The sequence below is a fragment of the Scomber japonicus genome, chromosome 2, assembly GCF_027409825.1.
Source record: "Scomber japonicus isolate fScoJap1 chromosome 2, fScoJap1.pri, whole genome shotgun sequence".
Classification (NCBI taxonomy): domain Eukaryota; kingdom Metazoa; phylum Chordata; class Actinopteri; order Scombriformes; family Scombridae; genus Scomber; species Scomber japonicus.
The window spans coordinates 36,283,070-36,310,091 of record NC_070579.1 but is presented as its reverse complement, the minus strand read 5'-3'; the positions used below and the strand labels follow the sequence as shown (position 1 = coordinate 36,310,091).

General features: G+C 38.8%; 1 protein-coding gene across 1 annotated transcript in view; it reads left to right on the top strand.

Moving 5' to 3' along the window:
• The window catches only part of LOC128368050 (VPS10 domain-containing receptor SorCS1), a 172,502-nt gene extending 146,251 nt beyond the window's left edge, over nucleotides 1-26,251 (top strand). Inside the window, exons 16-27 of the mRNA XM_053328783.1 lie at nucleotides 1,065-1,198; nucleotides 4,402-4,515; nucleotides 6,052-6,223; nucleotides 8,124-8,310; nucleotides 8,966-9,099; nucleotides 11,256-11,379; nucleotides 13,579-13,691; nucleotides 15,252-15,386; nucleotides 22,291-22,390; nucleotides 22,856-22,961; nucleotides 23,653-23,810; nucleotides 26,102-26,251. Coding sequence (XP_053184758.1) covers nucleotides 1,065-1,198; nucleotides 4,402-4,515; nucleotides 6,052-6,223; nucleotides 8,124-8,310; nucleotides 8,966-9,099; nucleotides 11,256-11,379; nucleotides 13,579-13,691; nucleotides 15,252-15,386; nucleotides 22,291-22,390; nucleotides 22,856-22,961; nucleotides 23,653-23,810; nucleotides 26,102-26,163 — 1,539 coding nt within the window. The 3' untranslated portion in view covers nucleotides 26,164-26,251. The remainder of the gene's footprint in view (nucleotides 1-1,064; nucleotides 1,199-4,401; nucleotides 4,516-6,051; nucleotides 6,224-8,123; nucleotides 8,311-8,965; nucleotides 9,100-11,255; nucleotides 11,380-13,578; nucleotides 13,692-15,251; nucleotides 15,387-22,290; nucleotides 22,391-22,855; nucleotides 22,962-23,652; nucleotides 23,811-26,101) is intronic.
• The last annotated feature ends 771 nt before the right edge of the window (nucleotides 26,252-27,022 follow it).

Below are 27,022 nucleotides of genomic sequence, written 5' to 3'. Positions count from 1 at the left end.
GCGTGTTTGAGAGGTGAGAGGGTTTGAGCTGAGCCTCACTTGATCAAACGGCTGACCGTCTCTACCCCTTCAAGCCAGAGACCTCGTGCAAACCTGGATGTCTCTCAGTTCCCAAAGCACTTATGCACATTCTCCGCCAATTCACTGCTGATGCTCTGACTGAACAACCCCCCCACCCCCACCCCCCCCCACCTTCTTCAACCTGGTCAGGCCTGAAGATGAGCCAGAGACTCCAGAGTGCTCCTTTATTCACGGCCCAGTCTTGTAATTGGTTTAGATACCTCCCCATATGCTCAGAGCCAGGTAATGATCAAAACGTATAGCATGGAAGACGACAAGAGTCCAAGCCAATTACACACAGCTAAACCTGCCTAAATGTAGAGGTAGCACCTAGTCTGGCTTCATATACATGCAGGAAAAAAAGAACAGAGAGAATGCTTGTTTGTGGAAAAAGTTAGGGAGATTTTCAGGAGTTGGGATTTTTTTATAAACGTCTCACTAGTGACACCTAATGACAAAAGAAGGAAAGTTCAGGTATTAGAAGCAGCAGTAGTGTATGATGGAAGATGCAGTGAAACAAGCTGGTGTTATCTTCTTTTCCTCCTCTCTTTTTTTGTACTCCTTCAGATTTTATAGTCACACAACACTTAGATAGAAGCCTAAAAATGGATCGGGTGTTGGCAGCTTTGAGATCGAAGCCCTTTCTTATTCGTTGGTATCGCAGCAACAACAACAACAACAACAACAACAACAAGAACAAGAAAAATGTCTAAAAAAAGGATTCAAGTAACGTACATTCTCACAACAGGAGGAACAGGAGTTGAGTTTAGCACAGCACCAAATATTCAACCAAGAGGAATCTCACAACGCTTGCCTTTCTCACACACACACACACACACACACAGACACACACACACACACACACAGCGTGATGAACACATGGTTGGTTGCATCGTGTAAATTATTTATGGCTGCAAGCGTGACAGAAGCAGCTCTTTTTTCCCCCTTTAACTCTCTGTATGACTTCTGTTTGTTTTTTAAAATTGGGGGGGGGGGGGGCGCAGGGTGAGCCGTGCCTCATGGGAGTGAAAAGAATCTACCGGAAGCTGAAGCCCATGTCCAGGTGCGTGATGGGGAAGACGTACTCGGTTTCCATGACGTCAGGTCCATGTGACTGTACAGAGGCTGACTTTGAATGGTGAGACTTATTTACTTTTTTAACCATCATCTATCTATCTATCTATCTATCTATCTATCTATCTATCTATCTATCTGTCTGTCTGTCTATCTATCTCTTTTTATTTTGCTATCTCTCTATCTTTATATATCTATCTCTCCCTCTATCTCTATCTGTATCTCTGTCTCTCTCTATCTTTCTGTTTTTCTCTCTCTCCATATAACTCTGCATCTCTCTCCTGTTCTCTCTCTCCCTCTCTCTCTCTCTCTCCCTCGTTCTCTCTCTCTCTATTGTTCTCTTTATATATGTCTCTCTCTATCTCTACCCCCGTCTTTCTCACTATCTGTGTAACTCTCTCGTTGTCTCTCTCTCTCCCTCTCTCTCTCTCTCTCTCTATCGTTCTCTTTATCTATGTCTCTCTCTATCTCTACCCCCGTCTTTCTCACTATCTCTGTGTATCTCTCTCTCTCTCTCTCTCTCTCTCTCTTTCGCTCTCTCCCTCTCTTTCACTCTCTCTCTCCCTCTCTCTCTCTCTCACTCTCGCTCTCTCTCTCTCACTCTCGCTCTCTCTGTTTTCATTCCCTGTCTCTTATGAGGCCCCTCTCGTAGGGCAATAAAATGCTGGACTAGTCCTTTAAGTGAGCTATACATGCAAGTAAATCATCATAAAGGTGTGGGTTTAATTTCTAGAACTGGTTGCTAAGGAGTTAATTCCTGAGCAAATATCCTCCCGTGTCCTCAAATATAACATGACTATGATAAAGCAGTAATGTCTAAACACAGCAGAACTTGTACAAGATTATGAATGATTTTAAAATGAAATCAATCATTGTAACAACTTTATATTCATAGTTTACTACTCTGGTTTAAACACTAAGAACAAATACAAACAAATAGTTCTCACATTCAAATCTATCAGAATGCTCTATCATTTCATTTAATTAATTTATTTTCAGTTTCTATATTGAGCACAGGGGGAGTTTCACTTATAGCTTCATTAAACTTGAGGACTGACACTGTGCCCCAATCACATTATACATACTAATGCTATGCAGTATAAGTGATGTACTAATCTTCATTGTATACTGGTGCAGTTAGTAACAGGAAATCAATACACATTAAATTATGCAATGTGTGCGCTGATGGAAGTCACTCAAACTGCTGGTTTGTAATGCTGATGCCATTAAAACCCCAAACAAAGAGAATGCTAAATGTTTTTTTAATGAATGATTTTTAATGAATATGTGCTGTAAATATAAAAACAAAAACACACAAATAAATATTGTAAGTGTTCAGAAAAAAGCCTAAATGATGTCCTAAAACATCGTTGTTGTGGATGAATACTAATTTTCCTCACTTGGAAAAACAAAGATCAGTATTGCATTGTGGGACAATAGCGTGCATCAACACCATAATTAAAAAGAATATTGAGTCTGTATGCTGACATCTGTGAGTGTAATTAATTGTGACACTTTTCAGGTTTGACCAATGAGGCTTAACTAAAGAGTTTGGAACGAAGCAACAACAACCCAAAGAAAAAAAAACCTAATAAATAACTAAGGCTTCTCAGTCAGAATCTAACAAATATAATGTTAAATGTGTTTGATATTTGTTCTTATTCATTGTGTTAACCATTATAATCATGAAACATGTAACTTGTCAGGTATTCTGAGCCATTATTCCAAAATTATACACATACACACACATACAAAGACCAGAAATGCCTGTGATCATGTGATACATCTGTGACACATTATACATTAGATATATTAAAGTTGCATGTATATGGGTGAATGGCATTTTTTGTGTCCATGTGGTTTAGTCAAATTTAAAGGGGTTAAAATGTTTGTGTGGATCCAGCATACAATTTCTGCGTTTAATCCATTTTTAGACAAAATATTAGGATTATGGCAAAAATGTCTAAGTGGTGTAACCATTAAATCTTTCTACATTTAATCTGGGGAATCATGTCAATCAGGAGCCATTTGCATGCTTTAAATGAAGTCATTAACTGTATAAGTCACTTAAATACACTGTAGATGGATAACATATTTAATATCATTCTTTTGTGGTTATACCATTTGACATTTTCAGGAGCATTCAGTCTTACTTTTGGTTAAAAATGGTGCAAATGTCATTTCAAATGATATAAAACCAACATAAATACTAAATGTACATTTTAACAAACCTGATGCTGCTTTTAAAACTATTTGTACCCATCTTGCCAACCCTTATTATAACACATTCAGTGGCTCTATATAGCAAATTCAACTTCAAGCAGTTTATTATCATTGTAAAAGCACAACAAAATGACTTTTGTGACAACTCCAGAGCTGCTTTAAGATTATATTTCCATACTGCAACATCTGACACAATTGCATGAAACTATTAATATTTGGAGGTTAGGATATTGTGAAAGTGGCCTGATGGTGTGTGTGTGTGTGTGTGTGTGTGTGTGTGTGTGTGTTGGGGGGGGGGGGGGATAAACAGAGCTGAAGTGTTATGAATTGTAGGAACATACTGGCCACATGATTTAAAAGATAAGAGATAACATCATACATAACATCCTCTAGATTGTAACTGTAGAGCAGCTTGTTTTCTTTTCACCTGAATGTGTGCCGCCGTTCATCCACAGCTGGAAGAAACTCACAACTGCTGCTAGTGAGTTGTAGTTACAGAAAAATGTCTTTGAATTATCAGCAGTATTAATGCAGTTTTTCTTTTTTTGCTTTGGTCCCAAATCTGTAGGTCTCTTGAGTGAAGCAACTCTCAGAATAAGCACCATCAAAACCATAAATCACTGAGTCTAATAGCTTTCATTAACAATCACAAACACTTTTGCATCTGTGTGCATGTCGCAGTAATTGGGGCAATTTGTCCCTATCATTTTGGGGACGTAGCGCTGCTGCTCTGCCTTTTTAATTTATAGGACAAACAACTCACAGGCTGTGTGTATAAAAGCAGAGAAGAGGTGCTGTAATTACTGGGAAGTCTATACTGTAATGGCATGAAGATTACATGTCTTCCATGAGACTTTATCTTCATTTCAATATCTAATAACTGTTTTTTTTCTATTATATTTTGTTTGATTTGTCTGAGATATCCTTTCAGAATTGAATTTCAGAATATTTGCATCCATCACGTTTGTCAGTGTTTCCTCCACAGCTCCCTATTGGATAACAGTTTGTGTGTTTGTGTGTTTGTGTCTGCTTGGATCATTACAGCGATTACGGTTACGAGAGACGGACCGATGGCAAGTGCAACCCCGCCTTTTGGTTCCATCCATCAGCCATGTCCAGGAGTTGCACCACGGGGATGACGTTCCTTAACAGCACCGGGTGAGCACACACACATACATACAGAGGAAGGAGAGCAGACAAGAATAAGGCACACACACACACCCACACACACGCACACACAGGCTATGGCACGGTCTTAACAGTGATTTGCAGGCTTTGGATAAAATGTACGGTGCATTTGAGTTGAGTAGCTCAGGGTACGTTAATTAGTTTCTCGGGGACAATGAGGACAGGCTGAGGGAAAATGTGGGCTGAATAATCAAATGTGCTTTTAAGAAAAACAGCCATGAAGTAGTGAGTGTAAGCTAATAATTTAATCTGTCAGAGAAAGAGTATTTTTAAGTCATGTCAAGAATTGGAAAAAGGTATGAACTCTATTTTGATGGATGGAAAACTTATATCTGGTGCTGTTACCGGTGCTCTATTAAGCATGTAATTATGAAGCATAGACATGAAGTTTATGGAAATACACTTTTTCACTGTGTTCAGAACAAATTTACCTTAAAGGACAAGTTTACGATTTTTCAAATGTCTTAAAACAGCAGTCAGGTGTCCATATGAGCAGTATGGTATGGTATAATTATACTGACTATTATAACTTCCCATTCAAATGTGCTTCCAGTAGGGCCACACAGTCACTTTGTGCAAAATTGTATTTAAAAGTAGATGTGAAGCTTATGTGAGTCTTCATCAGTGTGAGTTAGTCATATCAAGTGATATCTGACACATTTAGTCTTTTTAGCATCAAATTCCCTCTTAGTGTTTCCTGTTGAGCTGTGGTGGAAGTATAGTAACAAAAAGAGAGACTTTGGCACTAAAAAGGAGTGCATTATGAAGGGAATGGAAAATTACAGTACGAAACACAGGTTTTAAATGCTCATTTGTGCACCTGACTGTTGTTTTAAGGCTGACATGAAAAACTGTGAACTTGTCCTTTAATCAGCGGGCGCTATCTATTTCAGAAACATTGGCATTCTGTCCACATTTTACATTTCTTGTCAAAGGGCATCCTGTTTATAGTCCTGCTTACTCCCTCTCTCCACAGTTCAGACACTTCACACAAACCTGAGCAAACCTTTCCATTGTTAAGTGTTTGTTCTAACCTGTATGGAGAATCTCTACAAGCTGCCCCATATATAACAAAGCATGGCAGACAGAGTAAACACACAGCTAAGTAACTGAAGTGTAGTTGTGTGGTGGCACAGTTCCACATTTTCTATTTAAAAACAACACAGAGTGAATTTTAACAGGCGTTGTCACACATCCACTTTCATATTTTCCTCTTGTGAGTTCCAGCCATATAGATTATTCTAGTTTTATTTGTCCAGCTTTTGAGATATCCATCTTCAATCCAATTCTTTCTGCCACTTGAGTACAATGTAGAAAGTGCTCGCAGCTTTGACAAATTCCATTCAAATATTTTATCTGCAGTTCTCTCTTTTCAGAAACAAAGGCGTCTTTATTGGCCCTTTAATAAATATTGTATTTGATCCACTTCAGGGTGACAAAGTGCTTGTATTTTAATTCTCAATCATATCTACATAAGCTGTTTTTTTGTGTTTTTTCCACCCTCAGATACAGGAAGGTGGTCTCTAATAACTGTACAGCTGGGGTCAGTATGGAGTATACAGCCAGGAGGCAGCAGTGTCCCATCCAAGCACCTAAAGGTCTCCACCTGGTCACCAGTGAGGGCACCTTAACGGCCACATTAGGCACCAATGTCACCTTCCTAGTTTTCCTGGAAGAGGTAGACTTTTTTTCAGCATTTTCTACATAACTCAATGTTTGGTCATACAGATTTTGCAGAAGCGATGCTTTGAAACACCAGGAGAACACCAGCTTTCTGCTAAAAGCAAAAACATAACTTACAATTTATTCCTCAAAAAACGGTGATGTGCTGTGTTTTATGGTAGTATATAGTATAATGATTTAGGACATAGTGGGAATTTTACACTAGTTAACTAACAGCTTTCATAGCTTTTACTGCTCTTCAAACTCAAAAGTACTTCAAGTGGCTTTAGTGAGTGTAACTGATCAAACCTTTCAAACAAAGTAAAATTAGACATGTCAAGTCTGGTATTTAAAAGTACAAAAAAATAGATAAAATAAATAATATAAGATTAAGACAAATAAAACAAATTGGATAGAAGTCCTTCTAGAGCTGAGGGGATCTTGGAGATAACGTTAGCTTGCTAATTTATGACCTAATTAGCTTTGTAGTAAGGAACAGCTAATAAAGAATATGGTCGTGTGACCTGATAGTTGATAAAATGCAGTTTGATAATGAAGTATTTCACAAAAAACACACATTACAAAACTTTATGCTAATCTCAGACAAAATGTTCGATTAGCTGCTAGGTTAGCATAACCTGACATTTCCCTCTCATTCAAAACTTAATGAATACCAATGAAACACACGTATTTCTCCATGTACAAAAACACAGTAAAATCTACATTTACAGGACTGAACTGGTAGTTAAGTAAGTCGTTTATTAAGCTAGTTACATGGCTAGGTCGTCTTAAACTAAACTACAGTATATTTAAAGTTATGTTACAGTTTGTGATGGCACAGTGACTTCCTGTTTATAATGTATTGCTTTTGATCAGACCGTGCTACAGATGTTCCGGAAATCAGTTTACATGTCACTAAAGTAGCTAAGATTAGGCCGTTTATGTTATAGACTTATAGTACAGTAATGTAATTACCAACATCATCATGTCTATATATGGACTAATCATATGATGGACATGGCCTTGATCATTTTATGACCTCAGTCTTGCCACACTTCACATTAGCTGCTAAGAGACTATTCATGTCACATTGACTAAGCAAGTAGTGTCCATCATTCCTCACTGTGTACGTCCTGAGTGGAGACTGCAGAAGAATTAAAGGTAAATAACTCTGTCCCCGATCACAATGACAGTCTCCAATCCCGCCCCTCTTGCATTATTATGCTTTTATATTATCATCATATCAGTGGTATAAAATGATCTTTAAATGACAATAGTATCATTTATCGCAATCATTTCTGAGACAATATATCGTCCATTAAAAGTAGTTATCATGACAGGTCTAACAATTACGCACTCTTTACAATAAAGCCAGAGAGATATTTTCTGCCCTCACTTTTGCACACAAGAACATTTTCCTGTGATTTTCTAAAGCTTTACAGCCTAGTTGTGTATTCATAGTCCGACAGCGTCTACACAAATCAGACAGCTCAAGACTGCATATTGCCTCCTGCAACATCCTCAAAGAAGGTCTTTACATGCAAATGTAGTAATGAACTTAACAAATAGCAGGTGCAACCTAATTCTAACAATGCACTTTGGCTTATAGTAAATCAACAATATAGCTAGAAGGCCACCTGTGATGTTTGTGCTTGAGATGCAGTAAAATAGAGCAACAAGAGTAACTATTCTTTCTACTATACGCAGCAGTTGGTGAAGCCATATCTAAAGCACAGTGACAACCAAACAACTCTGAGTCTGTTGAGCTCCAGGAAATCATTACTTTTTCCTAGAAGAAAAAAAATACTCTGTCCTTGTAAAGTGCAGCACTACAACAAGTTATTGAAACCTGTGTGACTGCGTGGCTGATAAAGTTCCAAACCTGCAGACTTGTTGAAAGTGTTCGCACCTTGCAGGGCGACGGGGCGAAGACGAGCATCACGCTGGACTTTGGTGACGGCCACGCGTTGACGTATTCCAACGTGAGCTCCATTGAGGACGGGATTAAACATATCTACAAAGCTGTGGGAATCTACCGGGTGACCGCCACCGGGGAGAACAACCTCGGCTCAGAGACCGCCGTGCTCTATCTGCACGTAGCATGTGAGATATTGAAGACTTTTGGGAGATTTTTGTGTATCCAAATGTGTGTGTGTTTATTTTGATAAGACTTTCTCCTATTTTTGTGCTTTTTTTTAATCACATTCAGTGGAATTGCAGTTGTCAGCTTGTACACCCAGTGTGCCACATTTCTGTACTTTATCTCCAAACATGCTCCCCACCCATAACCAAACAAACAAGCCAGATAGAACAAATCCCATTACACTTCCTCTCAAAGTCAGCTTATGCTTCATAGCTGCTCGAACCCAACGAAGCCACTGCCTGCCTCATATGTAACAGCGCTGACCACCCCCGATGTATTCAAGGGTGACAGATGTAACAGAGCTGACTTATTGATCAGGGAGCGCCATTGCCCCCACCAATCTGTCAATCCTATGTGCCAGCCGTACAAATAGAGCCACTGCAGGCTCAGGGGTGCCACGGATGAAAAATAACACACAGATGGCAGTCAGCAGTCCCAGCGCACGAGAGAATTCTGAATAAACTCAATCTCCCTTCCCCAACTATAAACCTACTCCCCCTTTCCTTTTCTCTCACTCTACAAAAGTTGTATCTGCTTGTTTTTTCCCCCGTTTTCTGTTTTTGCTCATCGTGGTGCATCGAGTTCACCTCGTGATATATCTGTGTGCCTGAGTAGGTCAGCTGGAGTATATCCATCTCTCAGCTCCCTTTGTGGCGGTGAGGAATAAGGAAGTGAATCTGACTGCCGTTCTGTGGCCCAGCCAAGTGGGAACGGTCACCTACATCTGGTGGATCGGAAATAACACAGAGGTACTGTGCAAAGACTTTCCTGTTCCTGCCTGAATTTTTACTTGTGTTACACCTTTGCCCACTTGCAATTACTTTTTAGTTTGCTGACTCTCGTGCTCCAAAGATGTGAGATTCATTACTTTGCTGACCTATTTTTTTTGTGTATGGAGGTTGCAAAAATGGTGGCCTTATTAATGAACATTGATAAAAGTTGCAGAGCATGCTGATGTATCAGATACACCAAAAAGTGTAATTACTGATATCCACTGAAGTGTATCCATCATTTATTCTTACCCTGAACTCCTCTGACTAAGATCTAAAGCAGCCATGCAAGTACTTTAAGGTTAATGTGCCCAAATTATAAGATATGTGTGAAACTGGATCGATTGATTGATTTTATTGGTGGATTATCAGACACAGTGATAAAAGAATCCAAGAGAGAATATGTAAAAGTGAAAAAATGTTTATTTCCAATATGGTTCCAAAAGGTTAGACAACAAAGACAACACAAAGAAGCGTTCAGCATTAAAAAAACAAAACACAATCCTAAAAGCCAAAAGCCAAATAACACACTGACTCAATTTTCAATAAAAATAACAATTAATAATGTCACATCAAGAAGACAATGACAACCAAAACAATCAGTTTCAATGCATACACTGTAGATATTTTACCCTATCCCATAAAACAGTCCTTACCTGACTTGTGTAAGCATCTTTCATATTAAAAGACGTAAAGTGTGGCGGAAGGCTGTTCCACTACATGACACTAGTATAAAAAAACCAACATATTTTTATTTTTTATGTGATTTACTTTTTTATTCAAACATCTTAAAAATTAACAAAATAAAATACATACGCAGCGAAACAAGCGAAAACTGAAGTATGGACTATTGCTATCTAAGAAGGTGAGTAGCATTTGTTTTAGCTTAATCAAAATAGGAAATCAATCAAAATCAATGCCCATGTTATTTGGAAAATATAATCAATAGCCTATATATATCCTATAAAAGCCTAACTACAGCACCATTCACTTATTACTTTCTACATTATAAAGGTGCCTTTGAAACAACCCCAAAGCCAATGTAAATATAGAAAAACAGAGGTTGTGCTTTAACAGGCACTGAGGATTTGGGAACGCGCTAAGATAGAAAAAAAAGCAGCATAGTGTAGTTTTAGCTCAAAAAGAGCCCTGGAGTCACGCTTGCATTAGCTGCTGGGCATAAGCTGCAACATTTATGCTTCACAGTCAGCGGTGCATTAATCAGCTGTTTGGCTACAAGCAGACTACAAGATTTGAAATTCACGCTGCTCACATTCTTTTTTTAGAGTTCCCCCTCCAACAGAAGAATCCACTAAATGTCTACTAAATTTAGCTCCCTGTAACCTTTACTGCTAAAAATAGACAGTGAATAAATGGTCAGTCCCTTGACCTTAAGTGTCTCTTTGCCGAATTTATATCAAGCTCATTCGCAGCGTGCGAGCCAATCTGAAAAATGTCAAAGCAAGTAAGTAAGTGTTACAGGGATAAAGGCTGATTGAATTAGAAACTGCTACCTCTAAAATGCTTGTGGAGTTTTAGATAGAAGAGGCTGTAAAAGAAGATAAAAAAAATAACAACCTCCATCTCTCAGGACCAGCAAATGCACTGTATGTAGAAATGCTCCACTTTCACTCTCTGTCTTCATAATTGTACTTGTGTAAATGTGTTTGTTCAGCACCAACAGGGGCCTTTCCACAAGGACAGCCAGTTATGTCAGTTGGTAATAAAGCGTGGCAGTATTAGCATCTCATAGCTATTTGAAGAACAAATGGAGATGTGAGTAATGACAGGAAGGAGCTGCTAGTGTCACATGGGGAACTCTCTAAGGACCCTCGATACTGTATGCAGCACAGCGTAGATTGCTGCAAATCTCTCTGTGTATGTTCGTGTGTGTGTGTGTGTGTGTGTGTGTGTGTGTGTGTGTGTGTGTGTGTGTGTGTGTGTGTTTGTGAGTGCGCCAGCAGGCTGACACCTCTGTAGTGTAAATAACAGCAGTGTGAGATGTTAACCAGCTGTTGATAAGGGTCTCTCGTGGGAGCTGCCAGACTCTGACTCTCTCCTTCTCCCTCCTCCCTCCTTCCCTCGTCCTCCTCCTTTTCTTTCTCTCACCCCCCCCACCTCTTCCCCTCCAGCAGCCAGTAATCACCCTAGAGGGAAGTGTGGCATGCACGTTCTCCCGGGAAGGCATCAATACAGTCACTCTGCAGGTGTCCGCAGGGAATACTATTCTGCAGGATAGAAAAGACATTGCTGTCCATGGTGAGCTGACCCTGCGACTCTCTCTCTCCTCTGGGATTCTGTTGCTCTGTAAACACACTGACAACAGAGCAACATGTGTCAGCACAGTCTACTATAGAAGTTACAGATGGTCTGAATCATTATTCAAGGATAATTACAATCTAGTTCTTATTTTTAATAGTTTTTACCATCATACCGATCAGTAATGATAATGTTAAACTCCTCATGATGAAGTCTCTCCAAAAAGACAAGAAACATGAACAGTCAGACAATCAAATTGAAATTTTAAAGAGGAATCAAGGTACATTGTAAAAATGTCCATCACAGTTTACAGCCTGTCATGATAACTTAACAATGATTTTGTTGGACGATATATTGTCTCAGAAATTATCGCGATAATCAATGTTATTGTCATTTGAAGATAATTTTATACCACTGATATAATGATAATATAAATTGTCTTGTTGCTATATTTTACTGCAATTTCATGCACAAAAAGAAATGGTGGCCTTCTGGCTATACTGTTGTTACCTTGAGCCAGAGCCAATGCAGAGTGCATTGTTAGAATTTGGTTGCACCTGCAATTTATTAAATACATTACATAGTTTGCTTGTCTTTCTCATGTTCTTAGGATCAAAGTAGTGATTTACTAAGTGATGTTGCACTATCACAACTCAAGAAAAAGTATCTTGCCTAGGCCTGTCATGACAACTTTTGTTGGATGATATATTGTCTCAGAAATAATCATGATAAATTATATTATTGTCATTTGGAGATAATTGAATACCACTGATATAATGATAATATAATAGTATAGTAAAGCAAAAGGGATTGGGGGTGATTATGATTGGGGACAGAGTTATTTACCTTTAATTCTTCTGCAGTCTCCATTCAGGACGTACACAGTGAGGAATGGAGGACACTACTTGCTTAGCCAGTGTGACATGAATAGACCCTTAGCTGCTAATGTGAAGTGTGGCAATATTGACATCATGAAATAATCAAGGTCATGTCCATGTATCATACAATAAGTCCATACATAGACATGATGATGTTGATAATTACGTTATTGTACGATAAGTTGATAATTATTGTGACAGGCTTAAGACTGACTCCCTGGTTCAACTTTGACCCCCTGTACTTCTTTTTGTATTATTCAAGATTCTTGTAACCACAGTTACAGCTCAGCATGTTGAAGCACCTGCGGCTCTACATCACCATCAGGCCTCTGTGGTCCTCTGATCAAGGTTTAATGGCCGTTCTTTGCTCCAGGGCTCAAAACTCCAGCAGATTACTGTCATTTTTGAAATTGTGCATCGTAAACTTTGGAACTCACTCCCTTTGGGCTCAATATCTGCAGGCATCTTTAAAAGAACATCCCAATGCCTACCTGTTGAGAATAAGAATACTTTGCTTAGTTTTTTTATTACTACTGCTTTGAAATGCACTGATCCAACAATAATTAGGGTAACATTTTCTTTTTTAACCACTCCTCTGAGCACTCATAAGTGGAGGCTGGTGTATAAATAGATGATAAACAATTCAGTAAAACACAATAATAATGTAATGTAATAAAATGTAATACTTTAAAATAGGAGTAGTTACAATTGCTGGCAAATAAACACTTAAAATCCCCTTATATTTGCTTCTAACTAGATTAAAATGTGTTATAAACACTTACATTAAATGTCTATATAATCCTTATTAATTCTAAAATAATTGAAGTTAATGATTTCTTTGATTCTATCAGATACTTAAATTCAGTCACAGTGGACCACTGACTGAGCTGTTAAGCCACAGCAATCCCTGGTACATAATGTTCCCATTTATCACTATATGGCAGATATTGAATTGGATTGGTATCAGTTTATTTTGTGTATTTTGTCTTTTTTTTCCTGATTGATCGGAGCACTTTGTTACATCTACTCTTGCATCACTTCGACTAAACTGTTGGTTTGGATCGTCTGACTGCTCGTGTTTCATGTATGAACTACATTGTATCAGTATCACAGTGTTCTCACATCTCAGCAATTACTTTTGTGAGATATGATACTTGTGACTGCTAAAAATAAGAGTCCCCAGTTGAAATAAACCTGAATTATCCTTCAAAGATGATGCTATCAGACGAAGTATAATTTGGTCCACAGGATCTGAATCAAAGGATGAACTCTGTGTTTAATGACAGATGAAAAGTATAAAACAACAATTTTGTCCTTGCAGAATATTTTCGTTCTCATCTGCTCGCTTTTTCATCAAACCTGGACGATCACAACCCCGATGTTCCAGAATGGAGACAGGACGTGAGCCGAGTCATCAGAAACTCTCTGATCCAGGTAAAACTGTCTCTGGTCTTTACCATGGAAACCATCGCTTTTTACTCTGGTAAATGCTGTCAGTACTTGACTGGAATGCTGACGGTCTATGAGTGTAGCATGACCTCCCCAAGGCTTTGAGACATGAATCTGACTTTTATGATGATAAATGACAAGGCAGAAGGGAGAAGAGGGGGAAACATATAGTTCAAGTGAGTTCACGGCCATACTGTAATGAGGCTGTGGACGTTGGAGTGTACAGCAGAATAAATGTCAGTATGTGGCCTGACCTGAAGGGATGCTTTGGGGATGAGTGCTTTGCAAGCCGTCAAGTGTAAGACATGATAGAAACCTGCACAAGACATATCAGGTGTAGATTTAACATCATTAGCTCCTGGTTTGTAACATTCGTACTTTTCTGATTCCAGGGAAAAAGCAATTCGGTCCACGCTTCATCTTTTCACACTTTTTGATCTCACAAAATCAAAATTGATGCCAAAAATACACCCGGCTCTTCAGTCTTCAGTGAACATGTCTGTTTTGTTATTTGTTATTGACATCATTTTTTCATGACAACCACAGCCTGAAAGGCAGAACACACACACACGCAAAAAAAAAAAAAAATGTTCCGATGAAAATATGACATGATAACTTTAAACATTCACATTCACAACATTCACTGTGGCAAATTCACACAAGAGCTAGAAGAAGACCCAGAGGCTCCTGAAGGAATCAGTAAAACATTCAGTAAATCATCATCGTCTTTGTTGTATATTGGGCGGTGTGGGGCAGGATATTGTTTGTACTCTAGTGTCTGAATAAATTATGATATGATTGGCACAGACACCCTCACCTATATATAACTATAGCACAACTCTCCCTAACCCAACCACTCACTCATAGTCACTTTGTATCTCTTTTTTTTGCTGTGGTCTGATTCAGTGGATGAGCTGATAAACTCTTTGGGCTGATTTCCCAGACAGTACAAGACTAGACTTTTGTGTTTTTCTCTTGTTTTTTTCAAACAGAAAAAAAATCAAGTAAATAAAATGCATAATCACTAAAAACCATGAAGGAACATTCACTCTGCTTATTGGTCAGTTGTGTGTAAGGCAAGAAACACAGGAGTAAAATCCTGAAGAAGGTTCCATGTGTCAAATCTCAAGAAGGCAACGTACTTAGTTTGGTAGTCCAGGTCAGACCTCGATTGGCAGCAGCTTGTAGCTGTTGACTTCACTGATCCGATTCCTAGTATTCAACATACACATGGCTATAAGAGGTGTTATATCTGGGTCTGATCAAAATCAGATCATGTTCCCACCACAAATTATCATTCATTTGTGACTAGACCAAGAACACTTCCTCTAAAGGGTCCTGGGGTTTTGATTTGGACGATTGCTGTGTTCAGATCTGCCCAAAGGAACCAAACCGAAGAGAGAAAGAGAACTAGTGTCTGATTCAACTGGATTATGCAACACAGGTTTAAAAATGCACTAAGTGGCATTTTGCAGGTTAAGCATAACTTTGCATAACACTTACATAACACCTTATCTTGTGTCTTTTTCTCTTTTTCCCCACCAGGCTACTGGCGTCAGAGAGGATCAGCTTCTGGTCACCGTCCTCCCAGGGTTACCAACAACAGCAGAGTTTTTCCTTCTGCCTGACAAACTGTTGACGGAAGGGAAACCAGAAAAAAGCTCAGCTCATTTAGATCAGGTGAGAGCACTGCAGGCAATATCTACTGCTCTGTCTGCCTCCATGTTGCCTATCTCCAACCGTATACAGTGTTTGTGTGGGCGGATTTCACCTTGTTATGCTCGCTCTAATTCCACCATGCAAGTTTGAGACATTGCTTCCTTTTCACTGTTGTGTAAGTCATGGAGGATCCGTTATTTCCTGCAGCAACCTGTCAAGTAATTGCTCCCTGAAAAAAAAAAAAAAAAACCTCAAACATGAGTTTCCACCTTCCTCCAGCAGATGTCAGTATTGGTCTACTGGAGCATGTTACACATTTTTACAGTCTAATTCTAGAACACGCCTGAGGAATCTCTGCAATAGACTCATCAATAAGCTTGACAAGTATTAACAAATTATCAGGGGGAATGACTTTTAAACTCCTTCAAGTCACATCCTGTGGGTGTCGAGGTGGAAGGGGGGGCGGGGGCAGAGTCTCAACGGAGTCTGAAAAGGCAGACAATGAAATTGTCGTGGTTGATCAGTTCACTAAATCACTGGTGTATCAAGATGGACCGAATTAGCTCTGAGTCTCACGTAACAGATAATGACTGATAATAATGTTAGATCGGCTCACCGTGGGAAGAATTCCACAGGCGTGTGCGGAGAGGGAAACTGGGAAGGAAATCAATTTGATTTTCCTCTTCCCTCCCCGCTCACACCTGGTTGATCGCCTGAAAAGATCCTCTCCTCTGCAAGCCAGCAATAAATCTTCATTCAAGGCTGGCATCTTAAAAGTGTAGAGCGCGCTCTGCTTATTAGAATGTATAATAGATTTACTGACCCTGGTATACAGTGGGAAAAAGTAATTAGTCATAGCATAGTCTAAATTTAAACTGTAAAGAAATATAAAAGGGGGGCGAAGGACTACAGAAATTACTCATATCACAATTAATTTGGCAAATGAGGCAGATAAGATAAATGACGCCTCAGCAGAGGAAAGAATGGGATCAGCAGTAAGAAAATTGAGGATTTTGTTTAGTTAATGTGTCTTCTCTATACACCTCCATACATGCTTGTTTCGTGAGTGCAGATTAAATAGAGAAAAACAGATTTATTTATTTTTTATTTTAAAAGAGGCACATTTTATTTTCAGATTGTATAAAAGGATCCAAGCAACAGGATAGAGATTTATAATTGCTCGAATGAAAGAATCTATAGGGGGAAATAGATTAGAAAGGAGGTAAAATTGGAGTCTGGCTTTCTATAGTTTACCTTCAGGTCAAAGTAATCTGCCTGATTTATATCAAAGTTAGATGTTCCCAGTGCAGAATGTTACTTGCCAGTCTGGCAGGCAGAGATCAAGTGAGGTAAGGCAAGGTTTATTCGTATAGCACATTTCAGCATCAAGACAATTCAAAGTGCTTTATATAAAACATAAAAGGCATCAAGACAAAATGTAAAAGCAACATAAGGCAATATAAAAAGACATTTAAGTACAATTAAAAAGAGTTAATTGAGAATAAAAAATAGGCTAAAATAGAATAAGACATAAGTAAAAGTCAAAATGCAGTGTATGATATCAATCAGGCGATGGAAAACAGAAAAGTGTTCATTCTTGATTAAAGGAACTAAGAGTTACAGTAGACCTGAAGATATATGGTGCTTAAAAACTGAACATGTTTAGTTTTGAGTCTTGAAACAGAAAGCAGACCTTTCCCAGATGACTTGAGAGGTCTGGATAGTTCATAATGTAGCAGCAGAGCAGAAATGATTCAGTGCTTTATGAACCAACAGCAGTATTTTAAAGTCAATTACTTGACAGACAGGAAGCCAGTGTAAAGATCTGAGAACTGGAGTGATGTTATCCATTTTCTTGGTCTTACTGAGGACTACTGAATCAGCTGCATCTGATCTGAGAGACATGTAAAGACATTGTTACAGTAGACGAGACAACTGAAGATAAATGCAAGTATTTCCAAATCCTGCTGAGACATAAATCCTTTAATTCTTCATCAAATATTTACTTGATAGTAGGTTGACTTATAATTGTATTAATGTGACTGTTGAAAATCTTGTATTAGTCCATGACTACACCAAGCTTGGTTTGTGGTTTTTAACATGATGGATTGAAGCTGGGCACTGACTTTTAATCGTTCCTCCTTGGCTCCTAAAACTATTACTTCTGTTTTATATTTATTTAACTGAAGAAAATTCTGGCATATCCAATCAATCCAATCCAAGCTTTTTCAATGATTGGTGTGGGCCTATAATTGTTCTTTAGTGAAGTGTGTAGATAGTTCTTTCTGAGTGGATAGATGACGGCAGTTTTCAGGGCTTGTGGAAAGAAATCTGAGACATGTTGACAATTTTTATATCTGAGGTCATGCAATTAGAAACATTTTTGAAAAAGCTTGTTGGAAGAATATCAAAGCAGCAGGAGAATGATTTCTCCATGGAAACATTTTCTTACCACCTCCCTTTGCCTTACTGGGTGTAATGACATCAACAATGTTTGAAATAATCTACAAGCTTATTGACTTGACTCTTGAGACCCAAGAGAGGGTAGGTATGGAAGAGAAAGCCTGAATAACTATTTTATTGGTGTTTTCAGTGCAGTGATCAGAGTTTCCCATATTAAGATTAAGACACACCCAGGTAGATAAGATTGTCATAGGGGCTTCTTTGTGTGCAGCTGCCTAGGTACTGTTTACCGATAGCATAAAATACTAAAATGAATGAATATGGAGGTAAATAATAAATAACAGAGAGAAACAATAAACACAGTAATAATAAAAGAATTGGGGCACAATAGGAGATGATGTCAAGGTGTGAAATTCAACTCAAATTGAATGCAAACTAGAAAATGTGGGTCTTCAACTGCAACTTAAACATTTCAAGGGTCTGTTTAGGACAGCCACTGCAAGTCATGGTTGCCTTTCTTTTAAATCCTGGATCTCGGAACACCCAAAAACATCTTGTTGGTCGACCTCAGTGCTCTAACTGCAGTATTATGGTACAAGATTCCATCTAGGTAAGGAGGTACCAGTCCATTTAATACCTTAAAAAGAAGCAATTCAATCTTAAAAAGTCCTGAAATAATTACGCTGAAAATTACACTAATTGTTAATAAAAGATCAATTGTAAGAAGCTAAAAGGCCAAGACTACCATCAGAGTCATCCGGTCGGTCAAGTCATCCAAACATCACAATCTCTGTCTTAGTTTGTGTAACTTTTAAGCAATTCGGCAAAGGCTGTATTTAATCTTTACTTTTTTTTATAAGCAGATACATGTGTATACAGTATCATCAGCAAAATAATAAAAAGGAGTAATAGGTTTCTTAAAAATGGACCCCGGGGGCAGCCTTGAGGGACCTCACAAGTAAGTGGGACTGCAGTCCAAGAATGCTCACCTAGGAGACCCAAGAAACTCCTGTCAGGTATGACTGAAACCATTTGAGGACATTACCTTTGGTGCCTTTGCACTGTTCAAGACATCATAAAATAATTCTATGATCCACAGTGTCAAAGGCAAGAATCAGGTCACCAGAACAGCAGAGTTCCCTAAATCAATAGTTCAAAGGGTTAAAACCTCTTGAATTAACTCTTTCAATAATGTGGCTTGGTTAAAAACCAGACTGAAACTTTTCATGAATGCCAAGATGTTCACAATTGAACTCAGACAGTTAAGTATTAAAAACTCATTTTAGTAGACGAGAGGGAATACTGTCTAGGGGGCAATTTGTAGGCTGCAGATGATTAATTACTCTGATAATAAGGACAATGATACAAGAAACTGATTGAAGACAGCTGTACACATAGGAGGAACAGAAGGGTCTAGGACAAAGTAAGTGGGTGAAAAACTAAGAGCAGAAATCTTGTCAGTAAGAAATAGAAGAAAGTTTTAACAGAGTGTAGGTGTTAGCACAATATGAGCTGAATCACAAGGATTTATAAGAGTGTTCAAAACATTGAAAAGAACCTGAGGTCTATGACTGTTAGACAAGGTTGTATATGAACTATGTTTTAAGCAGATTTAACAGTTCTGTGGTATTTTGATAAACAATCTCATAAAAATCCTAAGGAATTCCCAAGGAGACTTGGAGCTTGGACCAACAATAACTACAGTTAGTCAATACAGATTGCAGACAGCATATTAGCAAAGTCATCATAACAGTTTGCACAGCATTTAGATTTAGGTTTATAGATAGAAATAGAACTTGAGAAGAGGAATTCAACTAAAGAGCCATATATACAAAAGAAGCAAAATTTGCATTGGAGCGAATCATTTAACAAAATGATAACTAAACCTCCTTTCTTAGCTTCACTGATAAAGAAGATGAAGATGGGAGGGGTTGACTTGATAAGAACAGTTGCATAGTTATCTTGGTCTAACCAATTTTCAGTTAATCTAAAATTAAGATTGTGCTTGATGATAAAATCATGATTAAAGATGTTTTTTCTGCCAAAGATCTGACTTTTAATAACACTAAATTTAGAAAAGCATTAGCTTCCTACATTTTTGCGACAGGCTGTGGCTGATGAGGAATGGATACTAAATTTGATAAATTTGCAGAAACGGTTTAGTATTTCCTGTTTTCAGCAGACTGACCATTCTTTTTCATTACCTATCAAGACAGGAATTGAGAAAGCTACTGGCGCAAGCTTTCTGTGCTTTTTACATAAAATAACTGGCTGTGCTTTCAGGCTAGGGAGACAGAGGATGATTGTAATACTGACATGGTGAGGAGGGGAGGGATTGGGCGCCGTAACTGTGACAAATGTGTCAAAACTGGCAGAGGACTTATAGCCGATGTTGGAGGTGGTCGCCAAGTGAGGTTTTTTGGAGAGAAAACCGGAGTAAGGTGGAGGGGGGTGGGGGGGGGCAATGACCAGCTGTCATTGGGTCAGTGAGGGTGGTCCAGATGGGGCTTGGGGAGGTGATAAAGGTGAATCCTAACAAGTGGCTGTTGAGGCCCAGTTGTCAGCTTTCCCTGTAGCCTTTTAAACTCTTGATTTACTCTAAGTCTTTATCCTGCTGTATGAAGATGCAATGTTATCCAAGTTATCAGAAAGAGGTCCTGCAAAGGTGGAGCGAATCTGTTCTCCAGTTGGTTGTTGGGGGGGGGGGGGTTGTTGATAGGTTTCCTTTTCACAGGTGTGTCCTAATAAGAACAGGGGTTGAAGAAGTGCTCTGCCTGAATGATAATGCAGGCCAGCCAGTCACATCACAAATCTCTAGGTGCTGGGCTCTGCCTGTTACTCATCCTCCCATTTCCCAGGGAAATGATTTGCTCTTAGGCTTTGCTCCAAGGGAGTTCCAGGAAGGATTACAAGTTGTAGATTTATTACCCGGTACACAGCCCTCCTGTTTTGAGGTAGTCTTGTGCTAATTATTCATGTGTAAGTATGCTCTTGTCCACTGCTTTGAAGACTGTGTTCTTCCCTCATAGTCCATTCACTTCCATGTTCGGTTCTAACTGGTGGATTTTAGTTCCCAGCACTGCAGTTTTCTGTAGAAGTTTGTGGAAGTTGTCCGTGAAGAAGGAGGGTGTCATGCTGCTTTAACTAGGTACCGCATTTCTAGTCACTACAACACATGCTTGCGCTGTTGGTTGGTTGCACTCACGTAGTAGTGAGGAGGTCATAAAAGGTTTCAAAGTATGGCAATAGTCTCTAAATAAATTACAGTCCAGAGGCAGCATTGTATGCATTATGCATCACGGTGGAAAGGTCCTGCAGACCAAGAGTATTACATAAACAGAGAAAGTCAGATGGGTTTGTTGATGGAGGCACTGAGTTTTCTTTGGGTCATGGGCGCCTACAAATAATGCAACTCAATACGTGTAATAAACACCACATCTTTATAAGGTTTGGTTTGAAACTGCACCATTTGTCCACATAACCACTAAAACTCTTTTAGTGCCTTTCAGCTCATTGTATTGGGATTTTGTCCCACAAACTCAGGTCTTCTCAACTTTGTTAAAGCTGCAGTGTGTAGGTAACAAGTTCTCAAAATCTACTGCGACCTGCCCAGCCACTAATGATTTGTAGACAAAGTTAGTGACTAGCTGGTAAACATAAAGAAGCAAACATATAGCAGGTAAAGTGACAGATATTTTTTAAGGAGACCAAACCATAGCTACAAGGAAAGATAATATTCGACTTACATTTGTTGTTAGGTGGTCAGAAACATGACTGCTAAAAGAATGCTAATATTTCTCTTTGGCTGCTGGATGTGTCACTAGACCGAACTATTTGCCAACACATTTGCCATAGCATCTCTATAAAGGTAATAATATGCCAGTGTCTGCTTGTTATGCTGCCCCCAAGTGGGCAAAACACAATTAACACAGCTTTAATCTGACTCAGTTCTGTAGCTCAGTGGTTCCTGACCGGTTTTGGGTTGTGATCCCCTATAATGTCCACTTTCCATCCTCCAATGGTTGTATATGACTGTGAGTTCTTGTAAGTTCTACAGTGGAGCAATTTTTCAGAACTAAGAGTGAAAGTCTGATCTAGTCAATTTAATTTCCTAACTGCTGAGATCTATCTCGTGACTCCTTGGGGAGGTCTGGATGACCAACTTGGGAACCAAGTTCTTGTAATTTGCCCACCCTTTATATTCTGGCAATCATTTACAAACTGACAAAGCAGGCATTTCAACAAGAACAACCTCAGAAGTGCTGTCAAGGGCAAGTGATATTTGGACTAAATTATTTTTCAGTGTGACATTAGAAAAATGGATGAATCCATGCAAAGATTGATCAGAGCGACAAACAAATGTGCTCTGAAATGTCAGAACAGTTAATAAATGAGTCAAAAGCAAAGACCGATGAGACTGAGATTTGATGATCTTGACAGTGACCTTTCTCAAGAGTTACATTAAGTTTCTTTGTACAAATTGAAGTTATGTTGAACTTGTGTCTCCCTCTGTATCCGACAGCTCTCTGAGGTTTTGCTCATCGCCTTGAATCAAAACCTTGTCCAGTTCACATTGCGGCCAGGGGTCCAAGTCACAGTCTACGCAGCACACCTATCAGCAGGTAAACATACATAGCCATGTTTAGAGCTGCCCAGGAGGGTCTTTGTACTTCCTGTAGTATGTGGGACAGAACTTAAAAGCATGTGGAAAGTTACAAGACTATCAGGAGACCTAGATACAGTGGACAGCGAGGTATATTTAATATTTTTGCTGCCCCCGTCAACTAATAACCCCAACCCTGTGTTTGATTGGCTCCCACCATGTAGCTACACAGAGACATTCAGAGAGTGAGCATCGTTACAAGTATGTGTGCCTCTTCCTATTGGGGATGCTGCTACTGTCCTAATGGGGCTTATAAGATAAAGAGTAAGAGAAGTCAATACTACTGTATATTAAAAAAATACACGATTTACATAGGTGTCATTTATCCTTTTCACTCCTCATTGCATGATTCAGCTGGAAATACAGGTCTTGTTAGTTGTTGTGGTGTTTACTATGTGTGCTTCCTTTCTCTCTGTCTCTGCAGCGCCCCTTGTGGACACCAGTGAGAACCACAGTGGCTCTGCCATGCTAATGCTGCTATCAGTAGTGGTTGTGGGTTTAGCTGTATTTGTCATCTACAAATTCAAGAGGTAAAGTGTTCATGAAATGTCATGTCTATAAAGTCGTCACATTGTGCATCAAGGGAGGTGAGGAAAGGTGTCTGAGCATGCCGGGGAGGGTCCTGACAGCTTAGTAAACAAAAGCGGCCTGCGAGGCTACAGAGAAGGTTGATAGCTGCCTGTCAAACGTCTACGGTAGCATACTCCGCCGTACTTCAGCAGAGAATTGGCTTTTTCCTCACACATCTCCAGCGATCCTGTGGAAATTCTTTTGTCAGGTCAATCTTTGCAAAAGAAATGTCAGTCAGCCTTCAGTCGTTATCAATATTAAGCCCTTTGAACGTCGGTAGTTGACCTTTCTGAAATGTTAAATTATGTCTCCTTGCCAAGGTGCAGTTTCAAGGGAAAAGGGCACGAAGGGTCACGAAGATTTACAGACAAAGAGAAAGAGAATGAAACTTAAGATTTACAGACAAAGAGAAAGAGAATGAAACTTCAGATTTACAGACTTTATCCAGTAGTTGTAGAAATGGTGAGAAGAGTAAAAGAAATAGGTGCAATGAAACTAAGTAATCAAGCAATGTTGTCTGATTGTAGATGGAGATAATGATATGGTTCTACATACAGTAGCATGCCAATCAACTGGCTGTACCCTTGCTCGCTTTATTTCGGTTAGGCTGTTCTCTTTATCCCTTTGCCTCACTGTAAATCTTTCCTCAAGGAAGATCCCAGGCCTCAACGTCTATGCGCAGATGCAGAACGAAAAAGAACAAGAAATGATGAGTCCAGCTAATCCAACAGAGGCCGCGCCCAGCTCACAGCGGGACTTGGTGCCTTCTTTGGAGATTCTGGACACAGAGTTCAACTCACGGCCCATCGGTAAACATCCAATCCGGTTTGACTTTTGTCAGCGTGTGGCATTTATTTTATTGTCATCCTCCATTGCATACTACATTTCATTCCATTGTGATCATGTGCTCATTGTTTCACGAGACTCATCCTGTGCTTTTTGTTGTGTGTTTCTCAGAAGTGAAATGGTCCGGTCAAGATGTGAAAGAAAACACTAAAGCACAATGAGTATGATGAACAGTACAGTTGCTTCTCAGAACAATTAACCAGTTGTTAAACCCTGTTGCTTTTTTATTGAAAATGCAGAGAGGTGACAAATGAGAGGAAAAGCCCAAATCTGTTAGATGGAGATCTGGTGACTGTGACAGCCACAGCATATGTTTTACATCATTCTCATATTCATTCAACCATGCAGTGAGTGCTCATTAACTGTATAAAAGCATCTGCTTTTGATATGTTTGTCTGCTCATTTAATCAGGCATGTCCTTTAATTTGTCACCCATCTGACATTATATTTGATTGTGATGGCCTAATATAACATCAGTTGTTGTCTAACATACATGAAGAAGGAGTCTTTATGTTATCTTGGTTTCCATTGTGTATGTTTGGTTTCGTGTTTGTTTTTCTGCGTTATGTAAGTGTGTGATTTTCAGTTTGCTCTGTTTCTCTTGTGCGTGTTCATCCTCACACCTGCCCTGCGTCAGGTTCATTAGCCCTGCCTTGCCCTTAGCGGCTGTATCCGAAATCACATTTGTGTCTGAATGCTGAGTGTGTAAATATCTCCGCCATATAGAGCCCTCAAATATTCCACCATGGAATGAAGAAAGTAGCATCCATGGCATGTTCACTACTTTCTACTAACAATCTCACAATGCAATGTGCCACATTTAAAACATGTGAAAGCTACCATCATGTGATTCTACAGCAGATGGTGACAACACAAAATCATGTCAATTAGTTGGTGTCTGAAATATGATTTGTTGCTTATTACTGAATCAACTATTTAGTGTCTTTTATATATAGGGAGTAGTGAATGAGTGAATAAGGTAGTGATTTCAGACACAGCCTGTCTTTCCCCAGCCTTCACAGCTGTCACGTATCAGTCTTGTTAGCCCAGCCCTGTATTCAGTGTCCTCCCAGCCAATCAACTCCCAGCCTTGTACATGTACTGTCTAGTCACCTCTTCCCCATTCCCTCATCAGTTCCATTAGTATTTAAGTCTGTACTGTCTTTGTTGGATCATTTGTCTAGTTTTGACATTCTCTGTCAACTCTTGTCTAGTTTTTGTCAGTTTTTCTTCAAGTCTGTTCAGTTCAGCTCTGTACTTTTGGAAAAAAGGAAAAAAGCCTTTGCCCTGACTTTGGTCTGCATTTGGGTCCACCTGCTCCACTCACTCCCTCACATGACACTTTGTCATGGATAGAGAAACTGTGGGAGTTTAGGGATTAATACTGCTACCTGTTGAATGTTAACACAACCACATTAATGCATACAGTCTATTTTAAAGAAAAGATACAACACCACTTATTACAAAGTTCAAAGTTAAATAACGCTTCCTTAATTGAATATACTCTGCCAGGACAGCCTTTTGGTCTGGTATGACCATTAAACTATGGTGGGAAATGTTCACAAAGTTCAGGTAGATTTTGCTATGTAACTGACATTACTGAATAATCTCACTGATTCTAAGTATTTACCATTGTCTTGTATGTGTCACTTGTTGCCAACATTTCTAATTTAATAGCTGTTTTTCTGTTTTCATGCATCCTTTCTAATCCAACTCAAAATGTATTCTATATTATTTATGTTGTCTGACAACATAAATAATAAAAGTTTGATGGCTGTTAAATAAACAACTTTTAGGTTGACTTATTTGTACAAAATAAGCTTTAAAGCTGCACTAAGCAGTATTTTACACTGTTAACAGGTACTAAAATCACTCTGTAATGTGAAAGTTGTTGCTTGTAGTAACAAATCCAAACAAACATTTTACTCAACTCTGTTCTCCCCAACTAGAGAGAGCAGAGGTTGTTAGTGTCTTTTAGCTCATTGTTTTGGTTTCTTAGCCCCCACATTCCAAATGTATTGGTTTTCTAACTGCAGCAAGCATTTGTTTTCAGGACCTGAAATCTATTTAATTCCTTTTGTGCTACCAGGCCAGTACCAAACTGCTAACATAAATGTTAGCAACAAGCTGATGCTGCAGTAGTTTATGCAGCTTTAAAGTATCTGCAATGCGACCAGCTGAATGTTCTAGATCTGCATTATCCTTCAGTATAAAATATCCTCTGATACCTGTTTCTTTCCTTGTCTTCTTCCAGGATGTATGAAACCTCATGTACATGTGAAATTCTCCACAGAACTCCCCACATACATCGTCTGAACGCTGGACTGGATTACCACTACAGCTGCGTCATGGATATTTTTTACCATTTGGGACACAATGGTTTTGAGCTTTATACCTGTGCATGTTGGACCCTGCTGACACATACTGTGCTCTGTTTAAAACCAGAAGAAACTGTGTACAGGTTTTTAATTTTTCTTTTTAACATTATGTCTGATTCTATTAAACATTTTAAAGATTCCATCTATTTATACAAATCAAGATACATAATCCAGAGGGAACGCCAGCATGAACTAGAGGGGGGAAAAAATATAATAAGCAACAATGTTTTTGGTTTTGCTTACATATCTGAGATTGGTTTGCTGTTCTATGAAGCTAACAGCAGTAGTGTATTATTTATTCATATGAATATACTTTTATGAAGTATGTTATTAAAGTGAATTACACATTTATTTTGTAAATCATGAATGTCTATGTTAGAAATTTGTGTATTTTAATAACAAATGTCTTACTAAACAGAAATGCTGTTATAAAATATGAATAGGGTACTTCAAAGCTTTTGGTCCATTGTCTCTTGGAAAGCTGATTTATGGCACAATACACATTTTCTACTGAAATACTTCTTTTGTTTCCCCAATTTTAATTTATTATTAACAACAATACAGGGTTTGTTTTTCTGGATTCATTTAAGTTTTTGCTGTTAATCTAATGCTTCTGGTACTATTTATGATACACACCAGTTTGTAAAATGTTTTGTGCTTCAAAATAAGAGACCACTTGACGGTTAAAGTGCTACACTGCACCTTCCGACTGAAAGTGATCCCCAAATATCACCAGGCATTACTCATTTTTAGTAATAGAAAACGAATAGAAGAAGAAATATAGGGGGGGAGGGGGT